Raw genomic sequence first — 14,729 nt, forward strand, 5'->3', positions numbered from 1 at the left:
CCTGATAACCTTCCTCAAAGAAGTGCCTGGGAGATGAGGGAAGACCTGTTGATTGTCTATCTAGACTTCAGTAAGGCTTTCCACTGACAATCTTCCATAAAATCCTCACAGAGAAACTTAAGAAGTACTAGCTGAATGAGCAGTGAGGTGGACTGAAAACTGGCTGCATGAGGTCAGTGGATACCAAAGTGGGAAGTGCTGGGGTCCTTTGTCCTCTATACAGGTGTGGGACATGCACCCTTGTGTGCTGAGAAAAATTTACAGCTGGGCCTGGTTTTCAATTGTGTTTTGCAAGTTGAGTATAGAAGTGCTCTTTGCTTTACTCTCAACTGCTAGGGCTAAAGACAAGTAGGATCTGACAAAAACAAACTAAAGTTTCCCAAAAATTGCTATGGTCTAGGTACAATGACAGATGGTGCTGTTGGATCAATACATGGGTACTTGCTGATGGAGCTCTTGCAGGAAACACTCAGGCCCACATTAGCTCTCATGCAGAAAATGGATTTCCTAGTCCTAAATATTTTGGAACATTTCTATAGGACTCTCTTTTTACAACCCTGTGTACTCCTCAGTCTCACACTTATCTCTCTAAAGGGTCTTTCAGAGTCGACGAATCCTAGATTTGAGTTCTGTCATTGATTGGTCCACACAGAACACAGATCTCACAAAAGCCTGGCATGCATTCGAAGCACAAGTCAGAAATCTTTGATATCATCAACAGAAACACAGCCAGCATTTCAGTTCCAATACTGAACCCCCAAGAGATGAACCAAGAAGATGAACACAACCTGTATATATGGGAAAACTGGAATATCTGGGAGTGAGGTAAGAGGTAAAAAATCCCAAACAAAAACAAAACCACAACACTCTGTAAAAGATCCACCTCTAACAAAAGTGGTAAGAACCTGCTGCAATTGGGTACTATAGCAACACTGGGTGTAGAGAATTACTGACTTGTACAAGAAAGCTGAGAGAAACTAAAGATCTGACAATCTTACCAGTTCTTATTCTCATGAAGACATAAGTTTGACAACTTGTGTCCAACTTTCCATATCACTTCTGAAAAGCTGTCTTAAGTCAAAGAGATCGGAATACTGACTGAGACTCAGAGAAATTCAAGCTTAACAAGAGACAGTTTTCTGTAATTTAAATGAACAAGAAAAAGATGAAGTACCTAAGGAACAACTAAGAATTTCTGCATGTCTCTATTTTTTTTCCTGTCATTCCTAATTTCTGGATACATGTAGACTTCTGTGGATGCCAGTTATTTATACTATAAAGTGTATTACAATTTTTAGCACAGATCACTTACTGATCTTCATTTCTGAAGATTCCCCAGACTACGCTGACAGAGATACAAAACACTGCCAGGAGCAACATCCGGACCTGGGGACGCTTGTGAAAATATGGCAAGTTGTTGTCTGGGATTCTGAAAAACAATCACACCAAAGCTACAGTTGTCTATGTATATAGCCTCTTCCTTTATCAACACTTTGAAGCATGAAGCCACCTTTTAAACCCCACACCTACCCAAAAGTATAAAAATCTAAGTTTCCCTATTAAAAGTTTGAAATTTGCCACATACCTACACTTTCCCAAGGGGAATCTTCTTACAAAGGGAGACAGACAGCTGTAAAGACCAATCGAGGCAGCCAGGCAGAATATTCCTATTATAACATAGACTGAGGGGAAAAAAAGTATTAAGTCCAAGTAGGATAAGGCAAGAAATGCATTTTGCATATCCTCCTGACTGAATAAAGAACAGATAGTCAGTAAGACTAAATGAGAAATAAGGCTTGCATTTCAACAGTGAAAGATAAATACAGAGACTTCAAATGATTGATTAGATTTGTGCTCTTTAAGTATCTAATTCTAGCTCCTTTTACTCAGGTGTACTTTATGCAATACCTACTTAAAGTAAAAAACCTCTATCCTAATCTTCTTAAGTAAGTCATAAGCCTCAAAGGCAACCTATGGTGAAGCATTTATCTTCTCTTTATGAGTACACAAGAGCATTATAAGGAACTGTTAAAGTCACTAAGTAGCAAAATGAATCAATACAAATGGGATGGATGCATGTTTCACTACTTCCACAAAAATATGAAGAAGCAATAGGCTCTCATGTTTTGTCAATCTGGTAAGTGATCAGTAGAAAATTATAATCTTTATAAAGATAAAAAAATGATCCTTGTCTTGACTTCCAACTGAACAATAATAGAGAGAAAGAATAGGTCTGAGAACACCTTTAACAAAAATAAAAGGTGGAAAATACTAAGTCTGTATCTACTTAATAGTCTTTAATGTTTGAAAGAAGCTTTATGATCGACCTCACAAAAAGAAGGATTAGAATCTACTCAGTGAGTTTTCTTACAGTATTTTAAATCATATTGGGATGAAGACACATGACAGAAGAGAGATGTTTCATTATTATTTTCATAATAAAGTGTACATTGAATGATGTCAGCCTTGTGATATTGAAGATGTATCAATACAAATACAACCTTAAGAGTACCTAAGTGGTCATAGAAGAAATAAAGGAGGACGAGCATTGAGCAGCACATCACCACAAACACACAGATCATGATGGAAGTCACATCCACTGTTTCATCATCATGTTTCTCTGCCCCATCATCACGCTTGTGCTTCATGTATCTCCTGAAAGAGTAAAATGGCTACCATCAGTTCATTCCTTATGCAACAAAATACACAAGGATGCTGAATCTTCAGCAAAAAACCACAAGGGGTTGAAACAACACCAGTGCCTGCTTTGATTCCCACTCAAGTCAGTAGGGCACTGTATTTTCCATGGAGGTATGAACATCAGCTGTAACACAAATGCATAAACCAGTAACTGCTGTGTTAACTTATCGAGAGAACTATTTCATTTGCTAAAACTCAACTGAATCTTGAAAGCTACCACAGAATAATTTGTTAACTTCAGAAGAAATCCTTGAATCAGGTTGTGTACACAAAATAAATGTTAAAATTAGTGTGGGACAATGACCGCCTTCTCCCAATCCCACTTGCTGCCAAAAAGTAACCATAAAACTTCATTTAAAAGTTGGTAACAAACACAGCATATATGAGCCATCCAATCAATTTGGTTTGCCCTGTAGCAGTAAAAGCAAATTTTATTATTTTTTTACAAAGCATTTATGTGGTGAATTTTTGCAAAAGGGAAGCCTATTACTTAATCATTTTCTTTCTGAGCTTTTCAAATTTTTGGTCTTTTAACATGGCAAAATCCTAAAAAAATCGACAGGCAATTTAAACTCTAATGATTTCCTACAGTGACCAAACCAATGCAAGGCTCAGGGCTTTTAAACATCACATCAGCATTTTCCCTAGAGTCTCCTAACCTCACCAGCAGAGCTGCCAGGTGATGCTTACATAAACACCACCTTTTTTTTTTCTTTTTCTGTGAAAAATGCAGGAAAACTGGTATACTGCATTTAGTTACTCACTTTTTCACATCTCTGCTTCCTGCCCAGTAGCCTCCAATTGCAACAGTCCCCACGGCCATGACAAAGATAATCACCATGTTGTAGTCCAGCACAGGTTCATTTGGTGCATACATTGCTCCTTTCACTGAGCTGCCAAAACTCTGTGGAGGTAACTACAAGTTAGGAAGGACATCCAAAAATCCACCTTAGCAAAGGTTCACTTACCTAATTTTCACTAAGCAACCTCAGAATCAGGCTTTATTATAAAAACATAAGAGCCATCTATTGGCTCTTCTGTTAGTGATATTTATTTCCAGCACCACGCTGCATTTTGATTTTATTCCAAAGATGAGAAATAACCTCCCAAGAGATTTTTTTTTTTTCCAAAACACAATAATGCAGTCTTCATGAATACACTCTCTACATATTCAAAGCTCTTAAGGCAGACTTAATACTGTTGAGCAGTGATTCATTTACATGAGATAATATAAATGAGAGCTTTTAGTATCGAGTTTACCTTGCCAATATCTAACATATCAGTATAGCTAAGCAGAGCCACAGGAATATCAATCTCTTCATACTGGCTCCTATTACCTCCAGGAGGAACCTGAAAGACAGTTAAGACCAGGTAAGAATATGTTTATTTCTGCAAATACTTCTACTGCTTCAAAAGGGTTAAAGTTGCAAATTCTGTTCTGGCTAATTTGAAAAATACTCTAGAAGGGAACTTAGTGACAGCAAACACTCAAAAGTCAAAATATATGCCTGCTCCCAGTAAAACAGAAGTAATGTAAGACTGTAACAGCAAAATGAAGCAACCAAATTTCAAGCAGCTTTTTTGCACATCAGGGTCACAGGTTTATGACTGATGTGTGCCTCTAGTTTTGACCAAGACTCAAACCTACTAATTTTATTTTCAAAACTACTAATTTTACAAAATACATGCTGTGGCTGCTCCAGCTGAATCTAAAGCACTAGATTCAGTGTGGTAGTATGATGGAGTCACAAACCAACCTCATCCTTTGACTCCAGTTTCATTTGGAAAAAGAATAATCCTGAGCCCTTAAACTGAATTTCACATGAGCTCCGTGCCAACCCTTCCTGCTGAAATGAGGATTCTTGTTTCATTCCTTCTTCCATCAGATGTATGGTTTCCACACATAACCATGCAGCATATGTACATGCAGGAACACACATGCATTATTTACTTTGAAGAGGAACATCAAATACCAGCAATGTGCACCAAAGACAATATCTAGCATCAGAGGAGTATCAGCAGCATAGGAAGATAAAAAGCAACTTACCAGTCTCTCTCTACTAACAATCAGCAGCCCACGGGCCCCATTTATCTGAGCAAGCCTCACTTTCTCATAGAAGGTGCAATTTCCTCGCATCACCATGGGGATTTGATTATTAAATCCTCCATGAGGTACATCAGAAGGAGAACACAAAACAGATGCTGTCTGATCCTGCAGTTGCAGCAGTGACTGAAAAAAAGAAATTAGTTAAATACATATATATAACATAAAATAATAAAAGAAGTCAAGAGCAGAAGCCAGAGTTTCTAAAGAGTAATTTAAAACCTTCTAGTAATGGAGTGGTAGACTATTCTCAGAGCAAAATGAAAGCTGAAACAATGCAGTCTTCTCTATTATGTGGGGACCTGCCTTGTTTCACCTTATTGTATGGAATTCTGCTGGTAATAAAATTAGGGATATGACCTTCACTTGCATTTATTTTCTTCAGCATTGCTGCTGTTCTGATGCACACAGCCAGGATGTGGGAGGAGTACAGCAAGGTTTTATCTTTGCTCGGGTAGCAGAATGGCAGGCTGGGATGATAGAGAGTATGAACAGCTAGAAACCAAAACAGGCTGGGGAAAAGTACAGAAGCATATGGAATAAACTTCCATCTTGAAACCTACTGTATCCAGTGACCTGAGATTTTGCATCCCAAGTACTTGAATACTGGATTCTAAGCTACTTCTCTCACTTGTGATCCAGAGACATTGCAAGCCTGTCCCAATTCCTTAATTTTGCCCTTCCTCAGACCCAAAGGCATCTAATCTGGTGTGTTTCTACAAGAACATCTCAAAGACACTTCAAGGTTTTAGAAATAACACTGGCATGAATTGTTCCTTGCAAAATCTAAACAAGCACTAGCATCTTTGCCCAGTTCTATTTGCAAGTTACCAGAAAACTGCAATTATCTACCAGACACTCAAACTGTGCTAAGAGAAGCAGGTCTCAGCCCTTGCTGAGGTGAGCTGTCAGATTTGAGAAGAGTCAAGGTAAAGTTTTAACCTGACAAACTGGAACAGTTTGTATTAAAAATCCACAGGTACACAGCATGCAATACCTGTGCAATGGACTCTACAGTTTTAGGAGGGAAAGGGAAGTGTCAGCTTGTCAGGAGCTTCTGCCTTATTCAGAAAACTGCTGTCTCCAGCCTGACCTCTGGAGACAGTGAAATGCTCCAACCTACACTCCTGGCCAGGCAAGATTCAGAGCACAGAGCACAACACAAATGCAGAGTGAGCTCAAAGTGCTGCACTGCACAGCCTCAGTTAATGAACTGTACTGCTGCAGGACTGAAGGAGGAGGAGCAAGAATGTGAAAGAAGGGAAAAGCAGGAAAGAACCAAGGAAGGAGACAGGGACAGGCAAGGGATGTAGCATACACTACCCAAGCCTGTGCAAGCTTTCTGGACTGTACTGGCTCCTGCAGAGCTACTGAGATATGAATCTAGTGAAGTTTTAGGAGACTGATTTAAACAAGGTGTCCAGAGTACAGTCTCACAAGTACCACAGTCAGTCATGCAAGTGCTGATTCACATTACACAGTCAGGGCAACTGCAAGAATTTATCAGCTGAGTCTATACAAGGCAAAGACAACTATTGATGTATCTAGGGACTAATCTACATGTGCAATAAACCCACCAGAAGTAACTGAGACTTGCCTACACACTGGTAAGGAACTCTAATAATTCTGTGGGGCTCATTCAAAGTGTGTTTGCTGATTTCATCATTCAGTGCCAGTAACTTTGTCTCACAGAAAATAGTGAAGAATTTACTCCATTTTCAGCTCATACAGCTTTGAATAATGCAGCAAAAGCTTGACATAGTTTATGACTACCTAATATTACACTTGACACTGAGAAAGCACTAAAGGCCACAGTCACCATATAAGAAAAGCCATCTGATATCTTCTTGTACCAGGCTGACTACAAAAACTCCTTTGCAAGCCCAGGTATGTGCCATTTGAATTTCATTGATCACACCATTGAAAAGGAGTATTTTTGTTTTGAACAGCAACAGTCATTATCTCTGCACAATGCCTGGAAATGAACATTGCCATCCTAGCCCAGTGATCTTAGGAGATAAAACACTTTCTAGGCAGAACAAACAAAGCGGTTGCTTCAAATTCTACTAATCCAACTAAAAAATCAGAAGTTTCCTTGTAACAAAGGCATTTCTATACATTTTTTGTCATTAGTTAGCTAGGTACTTACAGCTTTACCCAGATCATGCGGCAAATGGGCCCACTGAGAGTTGAAGAGAATACAGTAGTCTTTTCCTTTGCTGCTCCCCTTCTCTGAAAGGACATGTACCATCCCATACTCACAGTACACCTGCAAATGTAACAAAAATTTCACAAGAATTTTAGGTTACATAAAATGTCAGAAGTGAAGGGAGTAACTTGCTGTTGACTGGCCTGCTTTGTATTTTTAAAGAAAAACAAGAGTCTAAAAAGTTTCCACATCTGTGCAGGGAGTACAGTGGAATTTGTTATTATTTCCATCATGCTTCAAAGAAAGACTTTAGCTACATTAGGCAGATTCCCTCCTACACAGCAATTGGCCAAAGAATCAGATGAAACAATACTGGATGTGTTTAAAGAAAAAAGACTGAACCCAACAAACAAAAAAGCCAACCTCAAACAACACTGGTGCACATATATATATAACCACAGCACTTCATGATTTTATGAATAAGATACCAACTCCTGAAAGTACAGCCTGAAATAATGATCAATTCTAAATTTGTCTCACTCCAAAACTCAACCTTGGACACCTTTGCTGAAGATGTGGCAAGACCCCAAAGCAGCAGCAGCTCTTTTTGTGTCCTGGGTAGTACACAAAGTCTACCTACTGCATGTATTTATCACTGCTTCAATGACCAGCTGTCACTGTTGTCAAAACTCCAATGACATCTGCAACAACGTAGGTAGTAAGATTACATATCTAATATTTATAGTTAAAGGCCTGTCCTGGGTCTGGCTGGGATGGAGTTAAGTTTTCTTTATGGCAGCTGATGGTGCAGTGCTTTAGTTTTGTGCCCAAAACAATGCTGATAACAAACTAATGTTTTAGCATTGCTGCACAGTGAGCAGTGTCAAGGCCTTCTCTGTTTCTCACCCTGTTCACCTGGTGAAGAGATGCCCAAGAGGTTTGCAAGGGGTCACAACCAGGCAGATGATTCAACAAAGAGATATTCCATACCCATAGCATTTCATGTTCATTTTTATAAAGAGGTTAGCTATCTTTTGCATCATGTACATGTTAGAATTCTCCTGAAGAACTCACGGAAACTGAGATAACAGAACCCAGATCCTGTAGTAACATGGAGTAAGAGAACAAGAATTACAGCAAAAAATAAAATTAGTAACATGCAGCAAATCTACCAGTTTTAGACATCTCAGTTGTGATACACAGTATGTAACTTGCTCGTTCAGTGAATTGCTTACACTACACCTAACTGCAAGATGTGCTGATTTTAGCACAAATATTTTCAGCTTCCCATCCCTGCAAAAAAAAAAAAAAAAAAAAATCAAAAAAACAACCCAACAAACAAACAAACAAAAAAACCCCCCACAGCCAACACAGTAATTTCCTCATTATTTTGGTTAGGTCAGATTGTACCAGGCCATTTCCCAGCAAAACTGGAAGATCTGGGGGCTTTCAAGTAGGTACTAGCAAACACATCCTTAACACAGATGTTTACACAAATCTCATTCTTCATGATGAGGTCTGTTCTTTTAAACATCTGCTCCTATCCTTCCCTTCCCTGTGTATAGTGACACAATTTTGTGAGTACTAGGTATATTCCTCATCTTTCATCCAAAAAGCTGAACCTAAATCATCTATAAGAGTATATATATATATATACACACACATAAAGTACTTTTGTCTGTTTGTACCCCAAGTCCTAGGAGATTAGTTTACCCAGGGAATCAGGAAGACAAAATAACAGTGGAAATATGTACAACTCCCCTAACACTAGCGGTAGTTTCCTTTAATTACTGTTGATTTCATTCTTGTATTAACTGAGTCAAAATAATTTTAAATCCTCCCTGATCTTGGAAATGGTTAAGAAACACAAAGTGTATGATGAGGTCTGTTTGTAGTGTTCTAAGGATGCTGAAATAATCCTCCTGGCCATTTCTGAGTGGCAAACAGGTCCCTTGCAGTGCTTCTCTCTCTGACAAGAGGCTCTTGTCCTTGCTTGAACAAGAAGGCATCAGAGCATCATCACTTTACCAATCAGCCATCAAGTCTACAGGACACTTGCTCCTCAGAGCAGCAACACAGGGATTGCAGGCTCTGTCTTGGGAGGACTGTCAGGCACCATTTCCACTCACTGAAAAAGAGTAAATCAGGAGCATCTTTCCTTTATACAAAATACTGAACATCAGCTCCTCAGTGTGAAGTTTGCTTATATGCATTCTGTGGCCATCTGGTCAGGTTTGAACATCAACACATTAAAAATTCAATTTCAGATTAAGATCTGACCAGCTGCTGCAAAAAGATTTTAATGCTTCACATACAAACGTAGTGCTCAGAAAGCAGGACAAAACCTAACTTTAAAAATGTAATTCAATTATACAAACCCACAGTAATGCTTCTTTTTGAAGGAGAGTCTTGCTGATCTTCAGTTGCTGCTTTAGAGCCTCACAGTGCTCTTACAGAGCAATTTCAATGTTCAAGAAGTGCTGTCTGGTAATAGATTACAAAAGGATGATGCTGAGAGCAAATGCAAATCATATCTGTATTTTAGCTTCATACAAGCTACTAGACAGTCAGGAAAAAGTTGACCGCATATTAAATGCAGCAGTCTCAAAACACTATTTCAGCTCACTGATTTGGAAATCCAGTCTGAAGGAACACCAGACACTGTCAATGTGACTGGATTCTTCCTCTTATCATTTTTGTGTTCCCAGAGCATTTGTTTCCTATTGTAATGGGAAGTTTCTCCATTTTATTGAGGACATTCACTAATCCTTGCTAGCACTTAGCACTTGGAAGTTGCAAAAAACCAAAATACAGCAACCAACCAAAATGCCCTTAAACCAAACAAACAAGCCCCCTCCCCACACAACCATCTTATCTTTCTACCATCCCCCTTTGTGTCATACTCCTCTCATACCCACACATCCAATTCCTTCCTTTCCATTCTTCCTTCTCTCTTTCTCTTGTCCAGCACTCAAGCAAAACTGAAGTCATTGACTGAAGATATGTTTAACTGGTCTATTGCTCTGCTTTAGCTTTCCCCAAGGAAATCACTTTGTGCCTACCAGAACTGATGAAACTTTGTTCAGGAGATAAATATAACATCATATCCCTAACCATCGCTGCTACTAATTAGAACATTGTGACAGACTAATTTGTCAACATCTAGTTTAACATTCCTAACCTAAACACACCAATGATATGATAATTATGCAGTTACACTCTTATAAATACACCTAACACATCTGTTTCTTCATGTAGCAGCCGAGCAACAAGATGCTAAAGATGACTGGAGTCAGCAAAAATGTCGTATCTTAACATGCTTGTTCAAAAATCCATTAAAACAATCAATCAGATTTATTTCTCCCTCTTTATTTCAAACCCTACTACACAGAAATTACCATGCATCCCTAGGAGACACTCAGGGTAAAAAGATGGTTTTTTGAAAACTTTTGAGAATTACAGAATGGTTTAGGTTGGAAGGGACTTTTAAAGGTCACCTTGTCCAAATCCCTGGCAATGGGCTGGGAAATTGTCAAGTAGACCAAACCTTGTTCAACCTGGCCTTGAACACTTTCAGGGATGGGACACCCACCTCTTCTCTGGACACAGTGAGGAGTTGTGTGTTTTACTAGTATTTTACACTGTGCCATTTTTTACCACCTGCATTGTAAATCACTCTTTAACACACACAGTGTGCCCAGAGGCAATGATGGCATTCTGCTGCAAGATGTCAGCAAAGAAGTAAAGAAACGCCATTGTAAAAATACACAGGAGGTAGAGATTTTTATATTTAGCTCTTCTGCATATAAATGGTCTTTGTTAACATATGCAGCAACTTTTTCCCTTTTTTATAACATGAGTGCTAACTCAGTCCTTTAGAGGCAATGACATTTGTCCTGAAGCATGCTGATAGGGGAGGTCACACCGATTAGCTCAATGCAGATTTAAGCCACTTGAGCACAGTGCAAGTTTCCAAGAGATCTGTGCAGAAAGACAGGCACTACTGTGCATATGCTGTGAGGAAACAAGAACTCCAATTCCCTGCTATAGTGGACTTGTTAACTCATATCTCAGGTATCCAACCATAGCACCTAAACAACAGAAACAAATAATTTAGAAAAATAACCTGTACTTATTATCTTGAATTTGATTTTGAAGAGTAACAAATAACAGAGATGCAAATACAGTCACACACAAAAGACAAGAACAAAAGAATGTTCCCTGCTTATTGTACGTGGTCTAACTGGGCTTAGATAAACAAACAAAACATGGAGGATCTTAGCTTTGAATATTACATGTACAATTCCCTTCAAAATCTTCAGGCAGTTTTGTAGGAGCTCTCCCATAATTGAACAGCTTTATGCATATGGGAAACAATCAGGCTGTACAGTTAAAAGTTTCACATCTATGAAATATATGGCACACACCTTTAGAATGAGACTAAGTATAGGGTGTGTTGCTACATTTCTGTGGAGATAAGCATTACTGGAACTCAGGAATAATTCCTAAAAGGCACCCGCGAGGCAGTTATACACAATTTTGCTTTCTGAGCCATTTAATGGATGTTCTTCAAAGAAATATTAAGGGAGCAAAAGTTTCCTAATGTGAAATGCTCAAAACATTTTAGAAGCTATGTGGATTTGTGTTCCAAAGGCCAAATGAAAGTCAAGTGTGAGAGGAATTAAATGCAATAAGAGCGGGGCTAAAAGCAGAAGAGGGAACACAAGAGTTTTAGAAACTCAGTAGAGAACATAATCTGTGGATAATGTGGATTAACAGACATTTTTACAAAGCTATTATCACTTAGAAGCAAAGCATGGTTCTGAAGTTTGTTCTTATCCACTTTCATGCATCCAGGTTTGTTTTTATTCATGTCAGTAGGTATGAGACAACAAAAGTTCAAGCAGTGCTGCTGATGCACTGGCATAGATATTTATGATGATTCCTTACTCCTAGAGACCACTTCATATCCTAAATTAACCCAGGAGAAAATATCATCTCCTGTGCAATCCTATACAATGTGCCTACAACACCAAAGGGTCTTCTCCAAGTGTCTGGATATCAAGTCCAGCCTTTTTCAAACACAGAAAACAACAGCTGCTGTGACAATAAGGTATATTATAATACTTGCATCTTATTGATCCTGTGGCTTACAAAGCACACAATAGTGTATAATTAACACAAAAGAAAGTGTTTTCTATAAAGCTGCAAAACTGGAAAGGGTTTTCACACAACAGAAATGTAAAATCTGAGGGCAGAATTTAACAGAAGAGCTAATCTAATGTTCACGGTAATAGAAGGGCATACTTGTTAACTCTAAATCTCATCAGGACCTTCCACAGACCAATGCATAAAAGAGAAGAATGCTCCCCAGTTTATTTGCTGTGCAAGTTTTTTTAGGTGAATTAATGTAGCTCAGAGGCAAGCACTGGACTCGCAAGTTAAATTATAGAAGGCAGAGAGGAAGAATTCAGTTCACCAGTATTTCAAGAAACTTCAGTGTGTGTGACTGAGCCAACCCAATGTCTGTCTTGTTTGTTCCTCCCTGCCTCTGGCCCCACACTCACTCATGTCCCATACACCTTTTCTGCTTTCAGCAGCTCTATTAACTGACCTAGCCACTCATACCTCAAGAGAGATTTCACAGACACTGGGAGCTGTGTTCCTTGAAGAAGGAACGAATGAGCTATCCTCCTCTTAGAGTAGGTACCATGTCTGAGTTCCCAGGAGCTGGAGTCATTCTTTCCCATGAACTGCACTGATCCATCTGGAGACCAGCAACAGCAGGCAGCAAAGCTGCCACAAATAAAACACTCCTTCAACAAACACAGTGCAGAGAGCTACGTATTCATAATGCAATGATTCCAGGAGACTTAAATTGTCAGCCACCACCATAATGCAGAATTTCAGACAGACTTTCCAATTCTTTGGACCCATATCAGAGTGCCCTAATTTAAAATACAAACCAATCACCTCAATTCAACATATTCTGCTGAAACCTGCTATAGTGAAGGCCAGCTAGATCCAACACACTTGCTGCAGATCATGTTGCTATGTTCGTCACTAGTCAAAGGCTCACATATCTGCTGTTGTTACAGGAAACTGAGGGGTAACAATACCTGGGAAGAACAGGAATTTAAATGAAATGTGAGAACTCAAATACCAAAGCAAGATCTAAGTGCAGATTTTACTTGGATCTATAAGATCACACCACTCTTAAAGTGTTCCCAGATAAGGACCCAGATTTGGAAGAGCCATACTTCAGTAGCCAGGCTGATCCTTCTCCCTAAATCAGAAGATAGAAGCAAATGTGGACACTACCTCCTCTTGCCCCAGGGAAAACAAAAAAAAACCAAAAAACCAACATTTCTATTATCCTGTTTCAAAGAGGGAGACAAAGGTATATGCTCACTAAGGCAAGAGTAAAGCACTGAGAATGAGTACAGCTGGCACAAAGAAAACCCACACAGCAGCTCCTGACACCAGCTGTCAGCTCTGTCCCCTGGAATGACTGCAGCCATCAGTCACAGGGGTACCAAACCAGGACAAGTGCAGCAGAGCACTCTTCTCTGCCTCACACTAAGGAGGATGTGCTACTCAAGCCACCCCAACAAGTCCAAGCACAAGAGATGCAGAAGTTATGCACAATACAAGGTATTCAAGCAAATTTTTAAAACGCCAGCTTGGCTAACAGAAACATATTGGCAGCACACAGTACATCCACTTTTCACTGCAGCAGCAGGACTGCTTCAGTACCCTGGCCAGTCTGCCCAAGCTTATTCAAATACGTTAACACTTCCACTGCACAAATATACCAAATGTTTACAGACAGGAATGTGCTGCAATGCATGGAGCTGAACCTAAGACCTCCAAGTACCCACTGGTGGACTATCCACCCACTGTCCTTCTGCACTGCCATATGCTCACCTTCCCCAAACTGATGGGTCAAACTGACTCCGTGCCAGTGTTTGACTCATTCTTGTTAATCCGTTAATTAAATCTTATTAATTTGTTGGGACTACACTGGCACTACCAGTCCCTGCAAAGCATCAGTGGAGATGACAAAATGCATGGGGCATGCAAGAGCATAATGAACACATAATGAAGGTAAGGATAATGGATGCAAAAAGGGAATGATACAGAAATAAAGAAGATAGCTGACAACCAGACTACTCTGTAACTAAAGGTTATTGGCAAGGAAACAGTAAGGAGACAGAGGCAGAAGCAGGAAAAATTAGAGTTCCATGTTACGATGTTACACCAATAATATTCAAGAAGCCATAATACACTCCAAATTACCTAACAGTCAAGAAGCTTAAATGACACATTAAATGACGTTTCAAAATTTTCAGAACACAAAACACCAAACTTAAAAGGCAAAAGCTATATACCATGCAATGCAATTGCTAGAAATCCACTCTCTCCTGTATGAGGATTACATGCCTAGTTTGTCACACCCTTAGAACGTATCCCACAAAATAATTAATATTTTAGTAATGACAATCAATACAAGACCCAAGGCAGACTACAGAGTCAGGGTCAGCAGAAATCCCTTCTTTTCTGCTGAACGCTTCCTCTCAGGGAGTTTGTCAGTGAGGATAAAGCCAGAGCCGTCACTGCGGGGATCTGGCCCGGGGGCTCGGCTGCGCTTCCCTCCCTGGGGCTGCCTGGCGAGGATGCTGGGCTGGGCCCACGGGTGCCCGAAGTTTTAGGAACTACGAGGAAAACGCTAGTTACTAAAGAAAGCACAAAAAGGCCTCAAACAACCCCAGACCC

The 14,729-nt window shown here is 39.6% G+C and overlaps 1 protein-coding gene across 2 annotated transcripts in view; it reads right to left on the reverse strand.

The window, feature by feature from the left end:
• The window catches only part of SPPL2B (signal peptide peptidase like 2B), a 31,123-nt gene that overhangs the window by 16,074 nt on the left and 320 nt on the right, over positions 1–14,729 (reverse strand). For both annotated transcript variants that reach the window (XM_058040988.1, XM_058040989.1), the window contains exons 2-8: positions 6,954–7,073; positions 4,748–4,930; positions 3,961–4,050; positions 3,465–3,604; positions 2,513–2,655; positions 1,586–1,682; positions 1,313–1,429 (exon numbers count right to left, since the gene is read on the reverse strand). In XM_058040988.1, coding sequence (XP_057896971.1) covers positions 1,313–1,429; positions 1,586–1,682; positions 2,513–2,655; positions 3,465–3,604; positions 3,961–4,050; positions 4,748–4,930; positions 6,954–7,073 — 890 coding nt within the window. The remainder of the gene's footprint in view (positions 1–1,312; positions 1,430–1,585; positions 1,683–2,512; positions 2,656–3,464; positions 3,605–3,960; positions 4,051–4,747; positions 4,931–6,953; positions 7,074–14,729) is intronic.

The sequence above is a fragment of the Melospiza georgiana genome, chromosome 26 (assembly GCF_028018845.1).
Source record: "Melospiza georgiana isolate bMelGeo1 chromosome 26, bMelGeo1.pri, whole genome shotgun sequence".
NCBI lineage: Eukaryota > Metazoa > Chordata > Aves > Passeriformes > Passerellidae > Melospiza > Melospiza georgiana.